General features: G+C 33.5%; 1 protein-coding gene and 2 long non-coding RNA genes across 11 annotated transcripts in view; 1 reads left to right on the top strand and 2 right to left on the bottom strand.

Moving 5' to 3' along the window:
- Positions 1-4,034: 4,034 nt before the first annotated feature.
- On the bottom strand, positions 4,035-9,521 carry LOC111372171. Of its 7 annotated transcripts, XR_002698704.1 has the most exons (7): positions 9,282-9,521; positions 9,148-9,185; positions 6,555-6,921; positions 6,352-6,409; positions 5,497-5,934; positions 5,352-5,407; positions 4,035-4,412 (listed from the first exon to the last, which is right to left on the bottom strand). It is a non-coding gene; the product is annotated as an uncharacterized LOC111372171 (long non-coding RNA). The 7 variants fall into 7 exon arrangements; XR_002698700.1 differs by having other exon boundaries at positions 5,497-6,409; XR_002698701.1 differs by having other exon boundaries at positions 6,352-6,921.
- A 2,591-nt stretch (positions 9,522-12,112) lies between these two features.
- Positions 12,113-18,049, top strand: LOC111372172 (phospholipase D alpha 1-like). 3 transcript variants are annotated; one of them, XM_022994371.1, is made up of 5 exons: positions 12,113-12,184; positions 12,375-12,474; positions 14,015-14,406; positions 15,527-17,040; positions 17,414-18,049. In XM_022994371.1, exons 2-5 carry the CDS (start codon positions 12,382-12,384, stop codon positions 17,902-17,904), a joined length of 2,490 nt encoding a protein of 829 aa, XP_022850139.1. In that variant the 5' UTR covers positions 12,113-12,184; positions 12,375-12,381; the 3' UTR covers positions 17,905-18,049. The 3 variants fall into 3 exon arrangements, with proteins under 3 accessions (XP_022850139.1, XP_022850141.1, XP_022850140.1); XM_022994372.1 differs by lacking the exon at positions 12,113-12,184 and adding an exon at positions 12,195-12,291; XM_022994373.1 differs by lacking the exon at positions 14,015-14,406 and having other exon boundaries at positions 15,567-17,040.
- Positions 18,050-22,976: 4,927 nt separating this feature from the next.
- LOC111372173 overlaps positions 22,977-26,374 on the bottom strand; it is an 18,321-nt gene continuing 14,923 nt past the window's right edge. The window contains exons 3-6 of the long non-coding RNA XR_002698706.1: positions 25,466-25,833; positions 25,247-25,308; positions 25,121-25,180; positions 22,977-23,218 (exon numbers count right to left, since the gene is read on the bottom strand). This is a non-coding gene — a long non-coding RNA (uncharacterized LOC111372173). The remainder of the gene's footprint in view (positions 23,219-25,120; positions 25,181-25,246; positions 25,309-25,465; positions 25,834-26,374) is intronic.

The raw sequence follows: 26,374 nt of genomic DNA on the forward strand, positions 1-26,374 counted from the left end.
GTGGGTGGGTTGGGTTGGGGTACTTTAATTTTATTATTTTAAGTAGTCTTTTTTACACCCTCATATTTGAATTTAAAACTAATCCTCCTTAATTATGAAAATTAATCTTTAAATGTAGATTTCTAGGTAATTTTCTCTAAAATCGAAGCAGGTGGGCCTAAAAAATTTACTACTTAGGCCTTTAATCGAGCTGGACGAACTTATCTGGTCAGCAATTTAACTGACCAAATTCAGTTAAATTATTGGATTTTGGGTCGGACCGATGGCCAAATTTTATAGGGTTTTGAAAGGTCAAAGAAAAATTAGTTAACAAATGAGGGACTAGAGATTGGAACCCTTGACCTCCTCCACCCATAAAGTGAGCAATCAACATATTGTTAGAATTTATTGTATCTTCTATTATCTTCAAATATTATTCCAAAAATATTATAATCCAGCCCTTATTGTACATAACTTTAATATTCAAGTAAAGAAAATGTTACCAGCTTTTTATCAAAGAATTCTTTTATGGATTTGTAATGCATAGATAAATTAATAATGGCTAAAGTGTTTGGTTGATAATAGATATAGTGTAAATAAAAAATGAAAATAATATATATAGAAATTCTATATTATACAAAAATTATAAAATTGAAGTATAAATACTGTAGAGCAGATAAGTTTATAATATCAATAATATATATACATGAAAGTAAATAGTGACATAAATTAAAAACTTTAATTGTCTCAAGAGAAAAATTTTAATTTCAAAAATTTGAAATAATTTTTTTAAGAATTGACACATCGGTTCTAAGCCAAAGTTTGTTGAGAAATGAATCTCTTTGGGTGCCCCTCTACTATTAAGTGGAGGTCCGAACCGACTGATGTTGAAGAATCAACAGATGAGTTGTGGTTAGAATCTATGCACCTTTACTGGTTGTTAATGAAAGAAAGCCCTTTCATCCTAATCCCATCTACTGAAAGGGAGGCTAGGCCTAATGTCTCCTATGTTACCCATAATATGTGGAATAACGTCATTAGACTGTACATCTTTCTTAGTATATCCAGATAATAGGAAGGAGCATAAACTGAAACATAAAAAAAATGTCGATTGACAAAAAAAGAAATAATTTATTTGGGAGGCCTATGCCCCATAGAAACTGTCTATCTGAGATTGTCCTTTAGCCGTAGGTCCTGACATAAGGTTAGAATTCTAGCTCTTCCAGAGTGGTATCTCACTAATGGCTCGGGCCTTCGTAGAAGAAGGCCTTCTTTGCTTCCACATAAGCTACACAAGAAAGGCCCAAATCCAATCCCAGGGAACAGTGAAGTTTCATAGGATCTTTCTAACCTATCAATTCAATCAATAACCCGATGTTGACCTAATGTCTTGATTAGGTCATTAATCTTGAGGCCGAGTCTTATAACTATGTAATGTCGATTTTCCCTCTAATTTATTACATTTCAATTGTATAAGAAGTTCTTTAAATATTACCTGCTTTTACTAATACTAGTCTCCTGCCCTTGCAATGCACGGGTCGGGGTATTTTGAAGCTAGTGTTAACATGGTAAATGTTAAGAATCTACAAGAGAGGTATACGTATTGTGATTAATGGCGAACATGTAGATGTATATGTTGAAAACTTTTGTCGCAGACAACGTAAAGTGTTAGATTTTTTTTGTATTGGTAATTTAGTAGACAAAATCAAATCTTAGTTAAATTGTATTAGGAGTTTGTGGGGTTGCGATCAAAGTCAAAATAGGAGTTATTGAGTCCTCATTAAAGTCAAAATAGTTGGGATTGATAGTAAAGTCCTTGAAAGGAGTCCAAGATATTCAAGAAGATCACACATGATCAAGGAATACAATTAGGAGTCTAAAGAGTGTCAAAGAACCGCACAAGTTATGTTCCAAATTCTCAATCGTAACTCACAATACATTTTTCACATAGAAAACATTGGAATTTAGAAAAGGCTCTAGAACATATGGAGCTCTTTGCGTTGGTTTTCTAACGCATTTTGATTCACCTCAATCGGACATCGAGAGAGAAAGTCATGATAAAAAAACTAACGATTACTCAGCTATCGTTTTCCTGTCGTTGGCTCCTCGATCGAGCGATAAAAACAAATGCCTCTCGCTCGCTTGTCGCTAGTTCCTCGCTCGAGCGATAGGCTTATGCACAAAATACCCTATTTCGCGTGTTTGAAGAGTTTTATACTGCTCAAACTATTAAACACCTTCAACTATAAATACCCAAGACCTGACACAAATTTTGGATGGTTGTACATTGTGCCTCTTCTTCAAAATACATCCATAACATCCTTTGAACATCCAAGGGCTCATTTATGCATTGAATCAATCTTTTTATTCTTAAGATTTTATAACCACAAACTGGGGAAAACATTAAAGTTATTGAATTTGAAACACCGACTTCCTTAATACAACAAGGAACTTTCTCAATTGAACTTTTGAGGTTGCTGGAGATTGAGAGATGTTGGACTCCAAGCGCAGAAAGATTACAAGAATTGGAGATTATTGGAGTTCCACTTTGAAGAGACAATTGTAGAAGATCGGAAAGCTGTTGGAGTCAGCAGATCTTGGAGTGTATAGAAAGATCGGAAAGTCTGGTGGAGTTGGCTAGGAAGCATCTGATTGTAAATTCATATTGTCTAATGGAGGTAACTGGCTTGGTCTCGAAGTTTTTACCTAGCTGAGTTTCTCCGTCAACAATATTGGTGTTTTTTATTGCTTTGATTATTAATTGTGACATTCATACATAGGACAAATTGGACTTGTATGTTTAACTATTTAGAAACTATTAAAAAGTGACTTGTTGCTCTTAATAAAGTAATTTCGCACGTAAGGTCAAACTAATCTTAATCTAGAACATTCTAGTAGTATCTAGAAAATGCCAAGTAGTATCTAGAGCTTTTCATAAAGAAATATTTATAAGTAAAGAGTGTAAGATATAGTAGAAGAAGTTCCTTATTGGCAGTCACTGTACATCGAGTGCTTTCAGGTAGCTTATAGTATTTACATATTTTCATTATTCAAAAGATATTAAAATAGTTAATCTAGCTCTTTCATCTCAAAGAGAGTAACTTATTAGTCTTTTGGTTGACTCTTACCTAAAGACTCAGTATTAAGTTACTACATACTTGGAGTTGTGGTTTTCTTTTCTTTTTTGAGATAGTAATATGATAGACAGTACAATTGTCTACAATTACAAAAGACTATGAAATTTTTTCACTCCATTTTTTTGTTTGAATGATATGATTTTGGTTTCTTCATCAAGTTTGTAGTCTATCGTTGCTTCAACTAGGAATTTTGGTATAAAAATAAATAAACAAACACGAAAACTTTAGCATTCATGAATTTATTCTGAATAGAGGAACTTCATAAACAAGCAATTATAGGACAACTCTCATCCAGATAGAAAAAATGAATCTCTTGTTTGGGCCAACAAGTTTCTCCACACCACCCACTGCATGGCATATAACTTGCTCAGCAAACTTACCCGTATTGAGCACCTTAAATGTTTATAAAACCTATAGATAGGTCCAATTGAGAGCTTAACGAGAAGAGAACACTTTAATTACCTGGACATGTCATTGTAAAGGCTCGTTTCTGCAGCATATATAATACACAAGGTGTACTGTAACTTGAAATCATTACATGCTTAGATACAGATCATAAGTAGCTTGTCCATCGACAAATAAGTGGAAATATAGATAAAAATTAAAGTTGCAATGACAAAGTGAATAATACGATAAAAGGCCTGGCCTTTCATTTCTCAGGATTAATCCTACAGGAAAAGACTGTTTCGTCATTTCCATCTATGCAGTCATTTTAATATATTTTTCTTTTATGCTTTAGGATGAGTATGAGAATGCAAACATTTGTAACTAATTCAAGTCTGATACAGTTTATTTTTATGACTACATATAATCAGAGTTAAATACTAAAAAGGAAAACAACAATAATTTTCTTTTCAACATAGATCATCATTGTTTTTGCTACCCTTTGTTGAAAATGTAATAATGAAGAGAGGAAAATAGGAAATGAATTACTGCATTGAAAACAACTACTCATGCACATATAAAATGCTGAATGTAAAATGTCATCGTTCCTCTGTATGGATTTGTAAGGATTCATAGCACATGCCTCAAAAGGAACTCAAAATTACAAATGTTTTACATGATAAAAATACAAGGTTGAATAAAACTATCATGATATTGGAAATGTGCTACATTCGACATAGTTTTAAGTTCTCAATGAAACAATTTACAATTGAGTGCCCAACAAGCTGAATCTGTGGGGAGCTGCATATGTTGTCACCACTCCGGCATATAGTTGATGAATCTTGCTGAAAAGTCTGCCTTGCCCATCCATAATTTCTATCTAGCCTTGAAAAGATGTGCCTTAGTATCAACCTGTATTAGATAACAAGGAAGCAAATCAACATAATTTTAGAAAATAAAATTAACAAGCTCACTACAACAAGGATGTCACCTATCTACCAATAAAAAGCAACTTCAACGAATGGCCCTAGTCTGACTGAACTAATAATGGGACAATCTATGAGCTAGAAATAAGTCTTGGCAATCAGATAGATATTTCTGAGAACATCAGAAGGAACATTCCATCGAAAAAAATTTGGCATATGCCAAAGAGTACACCATTTTAAAAAAGGAAAAACAAGGAACTCAGAAAGAATTAAAAAATATTAGTTATTATTGATGATATCCTTACAACTTGATTATACCTTCTTCAGGACTACTGACACCAGTGGTGACCTAATGGATGATAAACAATTGAAGTGAAGACAATTCCCCTTGGCAATCTGTGGAAGCTTCAATCTTGATAATTGTAGGATTTATATTGTATAAATAATAAAAAATTCAAGTGGGTCTAGAATTTGTTCCTATCCTACCCATGCATCAGTACCTCAGAGCAATAATGTGTGTTTGCAATTGTGTGTGTCGTGTTAAAAAAAAATGTGGATAGAATATTGTACACTGATTTTTCACACGTTGTTTGACACTTGCATTGTTGTTGAGTGTCAATTAGATGAAAAAACTGTTTGAAATTTATACTCTCCAACAGGGTAATGTCACATGGTAAAGTGTAAACTAAAGTATACACCATAGCATACAATTCCCCTTGGCAATCTGTGGAAGCTTCAATCTTGATAATTGTAGGATTTATATTGTATAAATAATAAAAAATTCAAGTGGGTCTAGAATTTGTTCCTATCCTACCCATGCATCAGTACGTCAGAGCAATAATGTGTGTTTGCAATTGTGTCTCTCGTGTAAAAAAAAAATTGTGGATAGAATATGTACTCGTTATCTGCAATTAAGAATAAGTACCTTGTTTGTTTCACCCTCAGCAATTGGCTCATCATCGTCTACTGTGTCACATGGTTCTGCTTGCACCAACAACCAAAAGAAAGGCATAAGCTTATTGTTTATGCGAAAAGGGATTAAGATTAGATATAAATAGAGAAATACATACTCAGCAATTAAACTCTTATATGGACCTACTGGGATTGAGTATAGTGCTTAAATTCAGTAAACTTTGTTGCAAGATTCCGAGAGCACTACAAAGAAAAGGTTACAAATATCGTGTATATTGCACTCAAGTTCCACAAATTCCCATATGATTTTTGTCTCAACATAAAAGCTTCCTAATAGAATATAAATGAATGTAGAAGTTAACGTTCTAATCATTTGTGTTAGAGAAAATAAACAAGAATTTAAAGTATTTGTCTAAAGAAAGACATCTTTCAATCTTATCGACTAACTAAAAGGTCATTAATATGTTTCAGTATGAGCATCTTAAAGTAAATGTGACATCTTACAGGTATATGCACGTGAATATGAAGCCCAGATGATGTGTTAGGCGTTTGTTTTGGCCAATTTGCAAAGATAAAACCCTCACCCCATCAATAATCTGGAAAGCAATTAGGGAAGCTAATGACAAAACCTCTCAAGCTTAGAGTTCCAAGTGCTGAAATAAAACTTAAAATAGAACTATAATTTGATTCAACATGGCAAAAGATACCATAAACTGAAATAATTAATGCAACCGAAAAATGAAATCTCGTAAATGTTAAAGCATCCAGGACTACACCTCAACTTATTAATTATCATTCCAGTAGCTGGAAGAAATAAGGACTATCGAAAAAACAAGTATAATGAAATAGAATCTTTAGCAACCACACTAATTACGGTTAATTTTAACTGCCTGTATGTATACTAACATGTTTTACTGGAATTTAAAGACAACATTGTTACCAATTTTGGTTTATCTAAACAAACATATATTGAACAACAAAAACCATAGTAGGAAATTAGTCCGTGGACAAACCTTCATAGCTGTCGACCTCAAATTAGTTGAGTGCTTATAAATGCTAGGCAATTATTGTCTATAAAACCAACAAAAAATGTTAGCTGTAGAGTGGAAAAGAAATGAACAAATAGAGGAAGATAGCAAATTAAGGCTGAGAATTTTGAGATGAGCATCTTGCATTTCATTTTTGATCAAAACTGTAGCAGAGGAGGTGGTATTACCAATGGCCATTTCTGAAGATACTGTTGGGGTTTGGATCCCATCGAACAATTCATGAGATGGCTCGAAGTTGATAATAGTTTTGTACCAAATCCATAGTAAAGCCTCAAGGGCAACACGGAGGCATCTTATAAACCTGTTGCACCACAACGCTGCCTTCGCCACAAATGCGTTCGAGGGAAAGGTTGGAACAAACTCAGCCATTTCTTTCAATCGAAGTGCTAGAGCCACTAATCAAGAACCCTAAACGATCAATCAAAATATAAATAACCTTCTCCAAATCCAGTGGCTTCATAGCTGTGAAGGGTTCCATCGTGTAGGGGGGAAAAAAAAGCACACTTAAGGAACAAGCTCAAATTTCCCATAGAACTGCAGTTGAAGCATCAAGAATTATATAGAAAAGTAAAAGTTGGTATTTTCACATGAAATATCACTCATTCAAGAAGAATACAAATCATCGGTGAAGGTGTCAATCTAAGAAAGATAAAGCAAACAACAGTATGTTTATGGAATATTGACATATTACTGAATTCTTGGCAATCTTTGTAATGGTTTAAAAATATAGAATAAACACCAATATTAATACAAGGCAAAGGATAAATAGGTTGCCCGTGATGGCATGTGTCATAAAAAAAGAAAAAAGAAAAAAGCTAGCAGATATTAAATAATATTAGCGAGGCTTAGATAGAAAACAATCAAAATAAACATTGCTAGAATGAGCAAGAATGCATAGGCCAACGGAAGTAATAATTTGAAAATCGAGTTCCGAGCACTGGGGAACAGAGAATTTGCTTTCACTTATTTCACTAATGATGTGTGTCAGAATGAGGACCATAATTATGCAAGCTTCTAAATGTATTTCGTAATTATGTTTCGGTGATACTTATGAATGTGCTAAAGGATAAACAGAGTTCTAAAAGTATGCAGTAATCTTACATTTTTAAACTCTTCTACACATGCTAAAAGAACTTTATATTTTGAAGGGCAGTGGAGAGATTGGAAAGATGGAAAGCACATATTCACAAATTTCTATTTACCCAAGACTAATAATCCAACAAAAAAAATATTCAAGGAATGTGAATACTATTCTCCAACATGCATGTGACTGTGAGCATTGTCATCCTGGTGATCATGTGAATGGAGGTGCTCACTATCGACAAGAATAAAATAGAAACGATTAGAACCGTGGAAGCAATGGACCATAGACATATTTTGCAAAATCCATGACAAAAATTACCAAAATGAGTAATAATTTACAATCCCATAAGAAAATAAAAACATGCCAAAGCATGAACCTTAAACCACAAAGTAATAACCTTAAGCTGAAGAAAACATAATGACCAGTTATTTTTTTAGGTATATTAATGACTGAACTTTTCCTAGCTAATTAAAAGGCCTTAAATAGTATAATAATTAAAAAAAAAAAAAAAACATGAGTAGAAAATGACATCCTTTCCACATTGTTTGCCATATGAATGTTTTTGCTGATTTCAACAAACTTTCTTTTCAGTTTTAAATAAAACATTTCATATTGTTGCGTTCTCTATTAATTTTAAAAATTAGCCGGTAGCAACCATTTTTATAGCTAGGATTATGCTTGTTGGGTGGTTGGCGACATGCATATGGCAGCACTGTTCTAGAGTATGAACTGTAGGTATTCTTCCGTAGTGGTTGAAGTGTAAAGTTTGCACCGAATGGAAGAATCTAAAATTTAAGATTCAAAATAACAAGAGAAATTTACTTTGACAAGATACTTTATATTCCTCAATTAAAAAAACTAAATAATGGCAAAAGTTGAACAAGTAGTAGTCTATGAACAAGCAAAAACAAAGCAAATCACAAACAACTATAAAACATAATCACTATAGAAAAACATGCACTTATTTATAAGAAGAGAAACTAATCTTTTTTCTTAATAAACTTGGGATGTGCTACATGAGATATTCTTCACTACCCCCACAGAGTCCAATAACAAATCTATTAAGGTTTCCAATGTAATTAAATCCTGCAGCAATATATAGTCAGGTTCTCTTCTACTCGTGTAAAGGCATACACTTTATTTGGGAATAGAAACTCTATAGATATAAGTATCAAATGATTTGCATAATACTGGAAGCCTACCAAATTATCTCTAGGATGGATAAATACTTGGACTTAGTTAATTTCTCAATTTGTGCAGAGGAAAACTCACAATCTCGTCCTTCCTAATTTTATTGTCAAATTTAATAAAATAAGATAGGGTCTTCGATTCACAAGAGTCGAAACCTACGAATTTCTCTATGCCAGACTAAACTCCACTAGAAAACCAAATAGTTTCTAGAAATACTAAGGCAGACACCAAGTGAGTTACCAACTGTACCTCTAGTTTTCCAAAGACTACTGATGGCAAAATGATCGGTAGTAAACAATTGAAAACTCGTCTGAAAATGAAGTTACAGATGAAGGTATATTTGGATCAAATTTCATATTTCAAAAAACCCCAGAAATTGAAAGAAAACCAAATTCAGGCAATTGAAACCTTAGTACGAAAGTTTTCCACTTCAATTCACCAACAATTACAAAAAATCCATAAATAAAACTCAGAATTTTACATACCTGAAAGTCTCCAACCAAACAAACTCCAAAACTCCCAACTGAAAAAGAAACAACATGAAAGTAATCAAAGCTGAGAGTATTATATAAGTCAAGAATAACATAACAGAAGAAAGAAAGAAGATGAAGAAACTTACGGGGCCATCGAGCGATAAGTCTTTATTTCCGGTTTCATTCCTTCAGTCTGCACCTCAATACAAGCAACCCCAAGATAGGCAATCTTGATCGATTTGCCATACATACACATATGTATGCATGTGTGTAAGAAGAGGGTCTTGCCTTTCTTCTTCATTTTAGGGTTTGCTTTGCTTGTGGAGAGACCAAAAGTAAAGCAACGTATGTGGGGGAGACGGGGGGGAGAGAGAGAGAGAGAGAGAGAGAGCGCGCGCGCACACCTTGTAGGGGAGATATTAAGAAACTGGATAATGAAAAGCATTGAACCAGATTGGGTGTGAAACCTCGGTATCATGAATGAAAGAAAGATGTTCTCAATTTTGTTAACTTTCTATGTTTGCCATTTTCCTGTCCGTTCTTGGACCAATTTCTTTATTTTCAATATAACTGTCCCTCCCTTCTCTTTTGTTATTTTAATTCATATGCTCTCTTCACAGTAATTTGAGGTCCAAAATTGAAGTACTTTTACATTGATCTGGCAGATAATTCACTTAGGGTTTGTTTGATTACGAAGATGAAATTTGGGTGGAAAGAAAACAAATTCCAAAGAATTGAATTACCTAAAAATTGTTTTCCAGGGAATTGTAAATTATTGTGTTTGATTAGTATAATTTTTCACGTGGAAAATATTGAATTAAAAGTGTTTTTTAGTGTTCATTTAGCTTTGATTTACATGAAAATTGTCAAAAGGGATATCCACTTCTACCATTGTTCCTAAAATTTGTTTCCATTGTCAACCCAAAAAAAAAAGATAAAAAAATATCTATATTTTGGTGTTCGTTTGGTTTTGTTTTACATGAAAATTGTCAATTTCAGGGATATCCTTTTTTATAATTGTTTATAAAATTTGTTTCCATTGTCAACAATTAAAAAAAAAGACAAAAACCAAAAAAAAAAAAAAAGGGGGAAAACCAAAAAGAAAAAAAAAAAGGAGAAAAATCACGCTAAAGCAAAAAAAAAAGGTGAAAAATCACGCTTAAAGGTGTTGTACCTAGAAATTCATGGAAAATCAATTCTCTTGAAAATTGTCAATCAAATAGGTTAAAAGTCAAAATTGAAATTCGAATTTCAAGTTTCACGAAAAATTTCGTGCAATCAAATGTGGCCTTATTTTATAAGCTATAAAATAATTAATTACTTGACTATAGTGACTATGACAAGGACTCAAACAAAGTGATCCATTGTACATTAGAAATGGACGAATTGAAGTCAACTTTATATTTAAAATTATACTTTTTCTTGTTGGTGAAGATTCGTTTTATTTAGTTGTCTTGTCTAAAAAGCCGGCCACGTGACATCGTCGCCTTGACAAGACTAACGCTTCTCGATCAATAATTACTTACTTGAAATTTTGTAGTTGTACGACAATATTTTCGAAATGCGGAATGGCATACTTAGAGTCTATTTGGGAGTGATTTTGAGAATTAATTTTTTGATCGTTAGAAAAAAGTGGGGTCCATCTGTAAAAGAAGAAGTTATATATGACGGCTGAAATAGTAAATAATGGTCAAAAAATTAATTTTTTAGGTGAAAAATGGACCCAAACAGCCCCTTAATGGTTCATATATTCTTTTAATTTTTCAATTTTTACGTTAAGATTTGTGGTCTATCTTAATAAGTTCAATCTTATTAAGAGGAGTAGCCCAATATCTTTTTAAATTGATCAATATTTCGATATTTAACGAATGTGAGATTTTTATCCCTTAACATTTTATTAGACTGATCTTTAGACCCCCTTTTTTTAATTTTTCTAGTCGATCAATTTTGATTCTTGTAATAGAATGAAGAATAATGAAAATATCGTGACGTGTCGATTCACGTGGTCACTCATTTGCAAAGTTGTCATATCACACAATTGAATCATGTACCTTTCTTGAATAATTAAAATTTTAAAGTACATATGAATTTAGTTATTGTTACAATTGAATCATGTACCATTCATTTCCCTCTTTGATTATTAAATTTAGTTATTGTTAAACTAAATGAAACATCAAGATTGTTTCAACATTGACTTTAAAATGTCGGTAAAAGTGCTGCGTTTTTGGTTGAAACTTTCATAATTTCTTCTCCATTTCTCGAAACTTCTGAAATAAAGGTTCGTTTGGTACATGAATAGGATTAAAGTCTCATGACATGATTATATTAAAAAATAGAATTATTCGTTTATTAGTTCTTTGTTCAAACTTTTTTTCTCAAATTTCCTTTTGATCCTCTTCTCTGTAATTTCATATACGCCTTCCAGGTTAGGTTTAGATACTGCACTACACTTCAATCTGACTTACAAATCTTTTCCAAAATACGACGTGGTGGCAATAAATGTGTAGGTTTTGTGATGATACTTTTCCAAATTGATTTTAATTAAGTTTTAAGCTATACCAAACATGCTCAAAATTAGGTAAATTTAAAATCACATTGAAAATTCCATCTCTAGTTTTCGTGTGTGTATGTGTGTGTGTGTATAGAGAGAGAGAGAGAAATGATATGTAGAGGGTGTTTGATAATTATTTTTATATAAAAATGTATTTTAGAATAGTAAATTGATATGAAATGTGTAGTTGAAAAATGAGGAATTTTTTTTGATTTGTCTGTAATATTATTTTAGCAATATTATTTTAATAAGGAGTATGTGATTAAAAAAAAAAGTGAGAAAAATATACCACCGATTTTCATAAACTGATGAGCACCGATTTTCATAAACTGATGATGTATTATGTTAATATAACTAGTGATCATTATGTCGTCATTATGTTCTCATTTTTTATATATATATACACACACACTACGGGGCCAGTCCAAACAGCTTTGTTGCCCAAATTAATACGATCATTAAACAGTACACAAAATCAGTTCAACAAATTTCCTTTCTGTGAGCTTCTTAGATCCTTACTTTTCTACTCGGTGCTTTGAATTTATGCATTCGTTAATACAAATGTTTTTCAATTTTTTCTTTGGTTCTAGACTTGACTTTGGATGGTACTCGGTGATTGCTTTGTGCTTGATTTTTTTATGCGTTGTGTAATGTGATGTGGGGTTTGATGTTTTTGATTATGTTACAGGTGAAAGATGGCCCAAATATTGCTTCATGGGACTCTCCATGTCACGATCTTTGAAGTAGATAGGCTGCACAATGGAGGAGGTGGACATTTTCTTCGCAAGGTAGAAGTTTCATGTCATAAATTTGATTCGGATAACTGCCCGACACGATGAATTTCACTGTTTTGGTGTTATAATTTTATTATTTTATTTTGGTGGGTTGGTTTGATATTTGTGCTATTGATCGATATTTATTCCTGTGATTGAAGTTTTAGTGCCTTACGTTTGTGCAACTGTTGAGATCCAGTAGAAATGTTGAACTACTAGCTATATTCAAATGATTTTAAGAATCAATTTGCAAGGAAAACAAAAAATTGAAAAACTTAAAATACAAGAAGCACAAAGAATGAATCTATTTCTACATATTTTGAGGGTGTTTGGGAGATATTTTTATGTAAAAATACATTTTTGAATAGTAAATTGATGAGAAATGTGTGGTTGAAAAATAAAGAAAAGTTTTTGATTTACGTGTAATATTATTTTAATAAAGAATGTGTGATTGAAAAGAAGAGAGAGAAAAATACATTTTGAAAAAAATGGGTACCAAACGGGACCTTTATAGGCATTTGAATGTACTCAAAAGCAGTTTGCAGAAGTTTGAAGAAGACAATCTCATAAAAGTATTAAATAATAAACCATGTCATTTTAACTTGTTTAGAAGATTGGTATTATGATGGTTTTCACGCAAAAAATTTGACAATTTCCCTATGAAAAGATAGAATTCTATTTTTCTTCTCTTTGAAAAAAAAATCAATGCAAAGAATCTATAATTTCTCTGACAATAAATTTGAAAATTTTATGTACTCCTGTAAGATTTTTCCCTTTCTAATGTTCTTTTGAATGATATTATTTCTATTGATTCGCTATCCATTTTTCAAATATCGATCCAATTTCTACTATTAATTGTAGCTTAATATTTAATTTAAGGTTAATTTTTATTTCATTTTACCTCATGTTATCATGCATTTTGATAAAAAGTCAGATGATCAACAGTTCCAGTTATTCTTCTGATTCAAATATTTGAGTTAGGCGATATGTGGATGTGATAAGTTTATTTTTTTTGCAATTTCTCTTCTACATTTTTCTTTAAATCTTTCCAATATTAATTTTGGCATCTAAAAGGTGTAAATTTCCTTACACTGTTTTCTCCGAATTGAATTTCATGCTAAACTCTGACATTTGTGGTGCTAACCATGTAAATTAGTCTTTAAAGGAAGTGTTTGGAGGTCTTGAAGAAAAGTTTGAGCTTTGCATTTAGTCACCACGTAGATAGTTGGAATTATACAATAACTAGGTCTCTTTTATTCATTTTATTCTGTAGTATCTTGTCTAACATTTTTGAGTTGGCGTACATTCATCTTCTTCTATTTTAAAAATTTTAAAAATGCATCAATTTGTTGGGCCCAATTTCTCCTGTCAGTTATCATATATAATTTTAGGATCATTTTTGAATAAGGTATAAGTTAAATAAGTTTCCATATGTGATTATGTATTCCATGCTCAGTAAATTGTTCAAAGACTATTTCGCTATATTCCTGATTTGTGTATTGAAGTATTATATTTGCCTCGGGTGGTACTTTCCATTGGTGGAATATTTTTGTAGATGATGAGGAAAATTGCAGAGACTTTTGTTTGTGGTAAAGGGACTCCAAAAATTTATGCAACTATTGATTTAGAAAAGGCAAGGGTTGGGAGAACTAGAATGATTGAAAATGAACCTAATAACCCCCCGTGGAATGAGTCTTTTCGTATTTACTGTGCTCATAAGGCTTTAGATGTGATATTTACCGTTGAAGAGGATAATCCTATTGGTACAACTTTAATCGGAAGAGCTTATGTACCAGTTCGTGAGCTCTTGGAAGGGGAAGAAGTGGATAGGTGGGTTGAGATATTGGATGAAAATAAGAATCCTATACGTGAAGGTTCTAAGATCCATGTAAAGCTACAGTTTTGTCATGTTTCTCGAGATAGTAACTGGGGACATGGAATTAAAAGTTGTTGGAAAAAATGGTTTAATGGGTCAACTTTGAGCCCAAATTTCAGTGGGACCCACCTTTTAAATAATACGGGACCTAGCATATTCACGTTCTACTCCGCGAGATGATTAACGTGATATATTTATTTATCGAAAACCATTTAAAATTGAATGAAATATTAAGCGTTAAAGTAACCCACATAAACTAAGGATTATGGAAGAATTTGATTTGTCAAACACTTATCCCACATAGGAAAGTTAGGAAACTTTGGTGTGGTTTATAAGGTGGAAGTTTGGAATTGGGTTTGGGCCCCAAGGGGTACCAATAGTCTTTGGAAGGGGGAAGACCTATATCCCATTGGGTTCGGTCATAAACCCACACGCGTGCGCCGCCGCCGCCGTCCGACCGGCCGGCACGGCACGTGCCCGAGTCCGGTGCGGTGCGGGTCCGGGTCCGGGTCGACCTTTACACTATATTAACTTTTTTGGACAAAATTTATTTAAAATTTTGGGCCAAATTGTAAATAATCAAATTCTTGGGTACAAAATTTATTTAAATTTTGGCTTATTCCGGGTGTTTTATTTTCTTGTAACAGTCGACTGTTTCGACTGTTTACCGACCAAACAGTCGACTGTTTACCGACCAAACAGTCGACTGTTAGCCGACTGTTAACCGACTTAACAGACACGACTTTTAAGAACAGTATGTCTGTTCGGATTTTTGAGGCTTGTCTGAAAGGTGATGACTGTTCGAATGGCCACGAACAAGTCTATAAATAGCCAGCCTTTCTACCAGAAAATTTACACCATTTTCATTGCAAACTTTCTGTGCTTTGAATCTCATTTTCCTCTCTCTCGTTCTGATATTGTCTCGAAGTCAAAAACACTTCGTTGAGTTCGTTGGAACTCCTACAGACTGCAGTGCTGCTTCCGTAGGAGACGAAAAATTCGTTCTATCCTGGGAAACGATTGCTGGACGCCTTTAGCACCATTGAAGGCAGCAAATTCGTTTTAAGGACACATCGTGAAGTCGGTGGGCTCGAATTACAATTTCTGATCCTGTTGAACTTCGAGTGTTAATCCATCTTGCTGTCCGATTGTTTTCGAAGGAGTGAATTCAAACTCTAGAAACAACAAAAGTTCCCAGTATCCTGGGGTTCCTCATACTTTCTTTTCTCAGAGAGCTGGATGTCGGGTTTCTTTGTACCAAGATGCTCATGTACCAGACAAATTCGTTCCAAAAATCCCTCTTTCTAGAGAACAACACTACGAGCCTCACAGTCACAGATGCTGGGAAGATGTTTTTGATGCAATCACTAACGCTAAGCACCTAATTTACATCACAGGCTGGTCTGTATATACCGAAATTACCTTAATAAGGGATTCTAGGAGGCAAAAGCCAGGAGGTGACGTTACTCTTGGTGAGATACTGAAGAAGAAAGCAAGTGAAGGTGTTAAGGTTCTTATGATTGTTTGGGATGACATAACCTCTGTGGATTGGCTGAAGAACGATGGCTTGATGGCTACCCATTGTAAGGAGACCAAACGCTATTTTGAAGGTACTGCTGTGCATTGTGTCTTATGCCCTCGCAATCCAGATGATGGTGAAAGCTATTTTCAAAGCTTTCAATTTTCTGCCATGTTCAGTCATCACCAGAAGATTGTAGTGGTGGACAGTGATTTGACTGGAGCCGGATCAAGGAAGAGGAGGATTGTGAGTTTTGTGGGGGGCATTGATCTTTGCGATGGAAGATATGATACTCCATTCCATTCACTTTTCAGGACATTAGATACTGCACACCATGATGATTTTCATCAGCCAAATTTTACTGGTGCTGCCATCAAAAAAGGTGGGCCAAGGGAGCCTTGGCACGACATTCATTCCCGACTGGAAGGACCAATTGCCTGGGATGTTCTGTCTAATTTTGAGCAGAGATGGAGGAAACAAAGTGGGAAGAATGTATTACTTAACTTGAGAGAGCTTGATGATATTATTGTTCCTCCATCTCCAGTGATGGATCCAGATGACCTTGAAACATGGAATGTTCAGTTATTCAGATCTGTTGATGGTGGGGCTGCTTCTGGATTCCCGGATAATCCCGAGGAGGCAGAAAGGAAAGGTCTTGTCAGTTGGAATGGCAATATAATTGACCAAAGCATTCAAGATGCATATATTCATGCGATACGTCGAGCAAAAAAATTTATTTATATTGAAAATCAGTTTTTTCTGGGAGCGTGTTTTGGCTGGGATTGTAATGATATCAAGGTTGAGGACATTGGAGCTCTGCATCTTATTCCTAAGGAACTTTCCTTGAAGATTGTGAGTAAGATTGAGGCTAGGGAAAGATTCACTGTGTATATCGTGGTGCCAATGTGGCCCGAAGGGAATCCAAAGAGTGATTCAGTTCAGGCTATATTAGATTTTCAAAGGAGGACAATGGAGATGATGTATAAAGACATCATTCTGGCTTTTCAAGCTAAGGGCATTGAGGAGGACCCTAGAAATTACCTGACATTCTTCTGCCTTGGAAATCGAGAGGTGAAGAAGAGTGGTGAATATGAACCTTTGGAACAACCAGAACCTGATTCAGATTATCTAAAAGCTCAGGAGGCTCGACGCTTCATGATCTACGTTCATTCCAAGATGATGATAGGTATGTACTAGATTTTGAGTGTAATGAGATTGGCCTCTAAAATTATGATTTATTTATGTTTAAATATGTAAATTATTGAAAGATATGCCCTCTAAATTACAAAGCTATCTAATAAGTACAGCTATAGCAAAAGTTTTTCCATCAGTTAAGGCACAAATCATTGTTAGGCGCTATTAGGCTTGTATATTTTTCTTGTCTTACAATAGCTACTACATGTAAGCACATCAAGATTTACCTATACATGTACACGTGTTTGCTATCCTAAAAGCTTGAAGTGTACGTAGACATGAGTGACTTATTCTAGAGATGGATTGCTATGAAAAGAAGGCCATATGTTGATATTTCCCCTTTTTTCATTTTTGTTTTTTGGTAGTTGATGACGAGTACATAATAATTGGATCTGCCAATATCAACCAAAGATCCATGGACGGTGCTAGGGATTCTGAGATAGCCATGGGAGCATATCAACCACATCATTTAGCAATCAAGGAACCGGCCAGGGGTCAGGTCCACGGTTTTCGTATGGCATTATGGTATGAACACCTCGGCATGCTCCATGAAACTTTCCTACACCCAGAGAGTGAGGGATGTATCAGTGAGGTAAACCGAATCGCTGACAACTATTGGGATCTCTATGCGAGCGAAGATCTTGAAAGGGACCTACCTGGTCACTTGCTCCGCTACCCCATTGGGATTGCTAGTGAAGGAGAAGTTACCGAGTTGCCAGGAATGGAGTTCTTCCCTGGCACAAGAGCTCGCATTCTTGGTGGTAAATATTCTAAATACTACCTCCCTAGCAAGCTCACTTCAACTGCATCAGGTTACGTTCTTTGCAGTGCCTACGGTGAGGAAGACGTGATGTGACTACTCTGTGACAATTCAGCAGATTGTGTGACGAATTTAAGGAACGCATGTTGTGTACTTTGAAAAAAGTGTCCTTTTTCTCATATTTACAAACATCAACTTTATTTTTTAGTTGTTCTTCTTAGTGCACTCTTATTTTCTCAAATTTCCTTTTTGATCCTCTTCTTATTTATAATTATTACATACGCTTTCCAAGTTAGTTTTACTTTTCTGTTGCCATTTCAACGTGAAAGTGATATAATAAAATTAGATTGTGTAAAAATATAGAAGTAGAAATTTGCACAAGTCAAGAGAATATTTGTAGATTGATGGAGGAAAAGTGTCTTCGCTGTTCTTGAGTTTCCCGAGTGAATAACGGGTAGAATATTCTTTGCCTTACGAATACACTACATATTATCTTGTAAGTCTGACTACTCCTTGACGACATCTAATCAACAATCATTGATCAAGTCTCAAAAACTTAAATTTAGACCAACAAATGATGATTGATCCATGAATCTCTAATACTTGATGAATCAGTTAATTGATCACATAGATAAATTTTGTGGAGGTTAATATGAGTTGACTGTATAATCTATTTTACATGGGGTACACTTTCCCTGTTTCAGTTGCATTCTTGTTTGATGGATTGGATTGAGGAGTCGAGTTGGAAATGACAATTCATATATGGACTTATTTCAAGTTGACTATGCATTTCAACTAGAGGTGTCAAACTAGGCAGGCTTGAGGATCAGCCCAAGAATAGTGACCCGTGAATCTGGTGTAACTTGTGTGGGCCAATTCACGAGCTACTAAATGGAAAACTTTGGGTTGAGCTGATTTAATTGATTAGGCCCGACAGTTAACCTTTAAGCTCGTTTTCATATAAATTAAATAATTTATTACTATTATTAAATTTTTTAATGAATTTTTAAAAGTTGACAGTATAGCCATCTATAGAAGTTGTGTGTCGATGTTACAACCTTGCAAAAGAAGTAACTATAAAACTTTGTGACATTGTCACAACCTTATCTGCAGCCTTGCAAGAAAGCCGTTGACACAAATTTTTCATGCTTTTGCAAGAAGACAATCATACCTGCTCTGCTTGTCACGTGTTCCTTGCTTTTAAAATTATTTTTTTATTAAAGTAGTAATTGAAATTTTCGATTTAGTTTTACTTGAAAATTGATATGAGGAAACTTTAGAATTAAACTAGATCAAAACTTTGAAGGACCGCCTGATTCGACTCTAAACATTTTCAGATCTCGGGCCAGTCCCAGAACTCATTTTTATTTTAACGAATTAGCCCAAATTACAAACCATCACGGGCCGATTCTTTAACGGGATTGGATCGGGCCAGTTTCACATCTGGAGAATTGGTTTGAAGTCGACCCTTCCATTTTTAGACCGCTAGTTTCAACTCTTAAGAGCTAGGATTACAGCTTCCATCATATCACTTCCTCCACAACAATGTCTTACTATCTATGTTTTAAATTTTAACAATGAATGCTTCTAATTGTAGAGTGTAAATTAATTTAATTTCGGTTAATTTTTTTTAGTAGCACGCTAGTCTTCAATACACAAAATCATATTTTGAATCTTAATTACTATTATGCATACATACCATAGTATCCATGTTAGGGATGGCAACGGGGTGGTGTGTGTGGGGCAGGACGCAGGGCAATTTGTTGTCCCGTTATCATTATTTTTTTTATGAATTTCTTTTTTTTTTTCATTTTCAAAATTTCGGGTTATGTTATTATTAGATAATAAAATACAAATTCAAAATGAATTTTTAACAGGTGAATTGTCTAGAAATAAAATTAATTTTAATCTTTTTTCCTTCACGAGGTGGGTTCAAGCCCTGTTTATTATTTTTTTTTTTTTTTAATTTTAAAATTTCGAGTTATGTCATTATTAGATAATAAAACACAAATTCAAAATGGATTTTTAACGGATGAATTATTAAGATTATTAGATAATAAAACACAAATTCAAAATGGATTTTTAACGGATGAATTGTTAAGAAATAAAATTATTTTAAGTCTTTTTTCCTTAACGGGGGACGCCCCATGCCCCACGACGCGGCGCCCCACTCCGCCAATCCATTCAGGCCGAGTTTTTTGCTTCCTTAGGGGCGGGGCGGGGCGGGGCGGGGCGGGGCGAATTTTTTTGCCATCACTAATCCGTATGGATCAAGAATGGTATATAATTGTCCTTTCATAGCTTACTAACACTTCAAATATGAAATAACCCTTCAATAAATATTGTGTAGCAAAATTTATTTTCCTCGAATTAATTTGATAAAAGATAGCATATAATTATTTCACTTTGTAGTTAGTTAAATTAAGAGTTGAATGGTAATCGTTCTTCATATAAAATTAGTTTCCTCACTGCTAAATCTTAATACCATTCATCTAGTAAGCAATTTAATTGGGTGAGATATTATCGAACTTTCACCGTACCGAGGTAATTGAGCTTAAATTTTGTACAATCGGGTTTTTATACTTTTATTTTTAAGCAATTACCTAACTACAGCTGGGTTGGTCAATGATTCTACTAATATGTGTTAGCTTCGTGCTAATTTTGTACAATCAGCTCACTAATTTATAATTTACGAGTAATAAGGTCATTTGGTTTAAGCTCCATCTCTATGATTACTAGGGTTGAGTTAAAAAAGATTTATAATATATTTTCTCCAAAATGGTAATGGGTACATTGACATTACAATTGAGTGACAAATTCATTCCAATGTGAATTTTGTTGCTCAAACAGGGGCTTGGACGGGCCCTTAATGATCTTATTGCATCAAATTGAAGTTCAACAACCTAGTTGTAGATATGATGATAGTGCAATTTATGCAATTAAATTAGGTGAATATTATTGCATTGATGGAAGTTCTTTTATTGCCAAGTCTGTATCCCATTTATCTAGTAAACAAATTAAGCTCTTCTTTGAGCCCCATTTTCAGAAAATTCATTTTTAACCACACATTCACCAATAAAATAATATTACATATGAATCTAAGAAATTTTTCTTAATTTTTAACCACACATTCTCCAAGAATCACTATTCAAAGCTGTATTTTTTCCTTTCAAAATAGAGCTCAAACAAGGGTTAAATTATGTAAATTTAAAATTATATTGAAAATCCCATCTCTAGTTAGGTCTGGCGTCGAGTGGGTCGGTTCGAGTATTTCAACACCTAGAACCACCCATTGTACTTCGGGTATTTTGTAAATGGAACCATTCGGGTCTTCGTAAATACTAGAACCAAATCCAAACCTGAATCGTCGGTTTTGATTCTACCAATAATAATTTTATATACATTTATTTAATAAATATTTCACATAAGCCCTTTTTGTACATATATAAATACGTTGCTACTCGAAAATATTTGTTCAATGGAGAAAATTTAGCTAAAAAATCTTCAAGAAGCAAAATATTGGATGGTAAAAAACACAAAAATAGGAGAAAATTAAAAAAAAATTAAAAATTAAATTATAATTTGAGAAAAAATTATTTTTCATAATAAGATTCGATCCATAAGCGAGGCACACTAGAGCATACACTTTAATTATGAATATGCTTAAATTTTTCCACTATTAAAATGAACTGACATACAAAATAATACTTAGATACATAACTATATCATATCAAAAAATTACGGTTCACTTATTGAACTTGCACAGTTTGAATAAAAAAAAAATTATATTGAAAAAAGAGAATCACGGCCTCAAGATAATTAAAAAGGTACAATATAATGCAAGCAATGAATATATCAATTTCAACTGTCATGCATTATGAAAAAAATAAAATAAAAATTCAATTAAGTTTTATAAACAATACAAGAAAGTTAAAAAGCTTGAATTGTAAAGAATGAACGTTTTAATTCATCAACTTACACCACAATCTGCTTGAAATTTTTTATTTATAAAAAGCCCAAATTATAAACATTAGCATGCAATAACCTCTGAAATGCAACAATGTGATGTCAGGAGAGATGTAAAAAAGTAAGAGCCAATCTTATTTTTTAATGTTAGAGTTTAGAGTTTTCGACTAATTACTACCCAAATTAGTATTTTTATATATTTTTTTATCCAGCATATAAATTGTAAATAAAAAATTATATGAAAATCGATTTCACTCGAGTACCTATGGTTTTAGTTTAGGAACCAAGAACTGAACCCGATTAAGTCGATTATTGGTTCTAGGTTCTGGTTCCTAATTTATTTTTCTCGAAAATCGGACCAGAACTTCTGATTCTGGTTCGATTTTTGTTCAGGAGATTCGGTTTCGATTAAAATGCCTAGGTCTATCTCTAGTTTTCATCACAAGAGAAATACACACGCACACACTAGTTTTTTACCCGTGTAATGCACGGGTTGTGCTATCTTGAAGGTCATTTTAGCGTACCTATGACAACAAGAATAAGAAGACTACAATTTGCCACCATTTAATAAATGGTGTTAGACTTCTAAATTCAAAGAACAATTATTAATTCATATGCTTCAAATATGAGCACAATATGCACAGGAAACTCTACCTAAGGAACTTGTGAAGATTTTCTAGTCAAGTATCTCAACTTCTATATGATAGGTCTTATCAGCTCAATCATTACTTTCCTTGGTGTCTCGTCTTTTTCCATTATTTCCTCTTGCATTCATCGTTACTCAAATACATTTCGGAGAACTAACTGGTCCATCTACAGCGTTAGTAAGACGAAAATTCAAGTTCTGCTTGAAAAATGTATGAATTGCATGGGAATCATTAGTTTCTAATATAAGTAATCAAAAAATGTATTTAAAAATCAGCTAATCATAAAATTTCACTGAATTTGTCATTTGCATTCATGTTCACAATTCGAACATCAAAGACAATTAATTGAAATAAATTCCCAAAAATCATCTTGAGGTTAATAAGTAATGCAAATATATTCAATGTGTGCAAATAATGAGGGAGAGACTGAAGAGATATCTTCGGTTGACAATTTAACAGAAGCCAGGAAGCGGAGAGATATAACAAAGCATACCAACATCGGATTCTTATTTTAGAACTTTAGCTCCCGTGCCTGTTAAAAAAAAGCCCAACCCAAAAAGGAAAATAAATTGTAAATCATAATACCGATACTCGTAAAACCACACTCATCAAGCATCCAACACCACTCTTCAATAGAAAGATAATCTTTTATCTTATAAGCTAATGAAAAGCTCTCATACGTAGAAAAGATGAAAAGAAACTTGATAACATTCACAATATTTCTTCAGGCAACTAGATTTTTCACAATTGTATCCCCTCTTATGTTGAGTTGAAGTAGAAGTTTTGCTGGACTTATCCTGCAATGAATAAATAAAGAGAATATTTAAATACGCTTAAGCACCAAGTGAGTAGAACATGAGTTTAGAATTCACTGGCTAACCCTGGCTTCAGATAGATAATTCGAGCTCCTAATCACTTTGGAAGCAAAGGCAAGAGGATTTTTGGATTCAATCTGTTTGCGAGTTGTAAGGACAGTGTCCTCATGGACATGCTTGTTGAAGCAATATGCATACGCACATGGCTCTACTTAGTAGACTCCAGTAGCGAAGCATCCACAGTAACCAAATTAAGAAAATTTTATTTAAACCCTTAAGCATATTCAGAAGCTACGAAATGGCTTATACCACATAATGCAGTTTCTGACATTGATTCTAGGTTTTTATGTATATTGAGAAGTGCCCAATGGAGGGCATCTAACCTAACCAAAGTTGTTGACAACAAAACAACTCTTGAACGATAGGGAAAAAACAAGACAGCGACAGTTTTGTAAGAGAGAATCTTTGTCAAAATCTAATCATCAAAGTTCAAGCATGTCAAGAACTTCACATTTAATAAATCACTTTATGAGTTTAATAGTAGAACTAAACGCAATAGGCAAGCCAAAATTTGACATATAGCCATTTGATTTCGCCAAAAATAACTATAATGACACCAAACAACAAGTAGACTTCTTAAGACTGAACAACAAGAAAATAACAAGGCATGGAGTTCACGAGAGCTCAATCACTATTTTATAAGGCCTATAAGGTATGATACTTTACCTTCATGGAAAGTCTTGGACAAAATACAAGGAAGTAGTCCAACCATAATTGAATAGGGCTCATAGTGTGTATGCCATCGCGAGAAATAAAATAAAGAACTTATAGTTACAAGCATTTTGATTTGTTCCAGTTACATCACTTACAAGACTCACCATCTACTGATTGTTCCAACCTACGTCCAAGAATTTAATTCATGTTGTACATCTGAAAAAGGTTAGATGTGTTAAGGGATAAAAATCTCACACTGGTTAAATACCGAAATATTAACCAACTTAAAAAGATCTTGGGCTATTCCTCTTAACAAGGTTGTCGTTATTAAGAAGGACCCCAAATCTTAACATGTTATCAGAGTCCATTAAACTCCAACGAGCGACTCGATCCAATTATAAATCTCAATTAATGAGCAACGGATTACAAGATTGGTCTGTTCAAACGAGAAACCATCTTGTAGGGGCGTGTTAAGAGATAAAAATCCCACATCGGTTAAATACCGAAATATTGACCAACTTAAAAAGATTTTGGGCTACTTCTCTTAACAAGGTTGACCTTATTAAGAAGGACCCCAAGTCTTAACAAGATGCAGATAAAAATTAATTTTACAATAAAGAAGACATACATCTTCTTCTTTGGACCGTTCTAATTGATCTCTTCATTGACCATATATCGAAATGCAGGCATTTTCCATAAGAACACTATTTTCAATGGCACAAATTTCTTTTTCTGAGTTAATAGCTAAAGTATAGTTTAACAATTCTTGACCAGCGCTCGGAGGTTGAAAATTGGCATTTGGGCTTGGACTAATCGATAGTCTTGAAGAACCAAAAGCTTCATGCTTAACAAATTTGTAGTCCTTTGCAGTTGTTGCTAGAGCATTTAAATGCAAACCAATGCCAGGAAAAACACAAATCCATACAAAAGACGAACAAAATTAGTTTAAAGTCCATATTGTTTGAAGTCGTCATACTTTAATCACCGTTATTTCACAAAAATAGCCAATTAAAGTGGAATGGTCTTCAACATAATAAAATCAAGATAGGCTACAAGATATGAGAAACTATTAAGAGGAACTCACAAACAACACATTGAAAAATCTGTCAAGCTTAACTGCAAATGTGGAAATAAAAAGGTTCAGGGTAAAGGAGGAGAATCAGTGCATACCTGCTCATTAGCCAATGGTAAAAGGCCACCAACATATACTTGACGTGCATGCCTTGTATCCTATGGATGAAGTAAAGATTAGAAGAAAAGTTAAAATTACATAAGCAAGTAAAGGAGAAGCATTACTTTTTTCCCTGCTGACTCATGGCTTGGATTGGCAACAATGGATGGTAGCCCAACTGGTTAACCTATTAGCATGCATTGTATTTCTTGAGAAAAATGATGGTAACCTTCTAAAATTTATAAAGATAGCACAAAATAAAAGAGAAAAAAATTGGTAAATTGTTAAAATGACAGAAGGTATAAAGTGTAACGTTAGGAGACGAGATATGAAAATGTACTCACTTGACAAAATCATTTCTAAGGGCTTGCATAAGAATAGTAGCCAGGAAACCAGTTAGAAACACTGTCACACTGGAGTTGATTATTGGGAACCAATGGATTTCCAAGTGATGGCGTAGTGAAGAAGATTGAGTACTTCATTCTCTTCTCGAAAGGAGTTTACTTTCCTTCCATTTTACCAAGTACATGAAAACTCTACTTCAACTTCCTTATCCTCAATAATTGTAAATCAGTTTATACAATCTGCTGCTTGGTTAAAGACAAAATACTAAGTAACTGAATCAAGATGTGACAGATATGAAGATAAGGTCATAATTTGCCTTCCAAGGCCCCGCACGAACTGGCTTCAAATTTCTTGACCCCGGACACTGCTGAATTGTTTCCAAACATTAAAAAGAAATCCATTAGTGAAATTTAAACCATGCAATTTTATGAAAATAGATTCTGGAAATAATAAAAACTTGCTTTTCCAGATGAGGAACTTTTTCAAAGTATAGCCAACATCAATTAAAATTTTGTACAAAGAAATATAATAAAAGCAATATTAATGATTTAGAAAAACTTATTATAACATATCCAACAGTTTCCCTTAGTCAAAATATGAATATTAATTCCTTTGTTCACATAAACATTGTCAAGTCTTGGCATTAAGCAAAATAAGATCTTTCAGGTAATATCATGACAAAAAGATTCAAACTAATAAATTGGCGCATGAAATTAAATAATTTCACACAAACACAAATAGAAAAAGATGACCTTTTTTCTAATGACTTAAAATTGTACCACTCGAACTAAAGAAAAAGAAAACATCCATTCAAATGAACGAATGAGAAATTAATTGAAGAAACTCTTCTCAAAAAATAAAAAAAAAAAAAAAAAAAAAAAAAAAAAAAAAAAAAAAAAAAATTTTTG

The sequence above is a fragment of the Olea europaea genome, chromosome 23 (genome assembly GCF_002742605.1).
Source record: "Olea europaea var. sylvestris chromosome 23, O_europaea_v1, whole genome shotgun sequence".
NCBI classification, from domain to species: Eukaryota; Viridiplantae; Streptophyta; class Magnoliopsida; order Lamiales; family Oleaceae; genus Olea; species Olea europaea.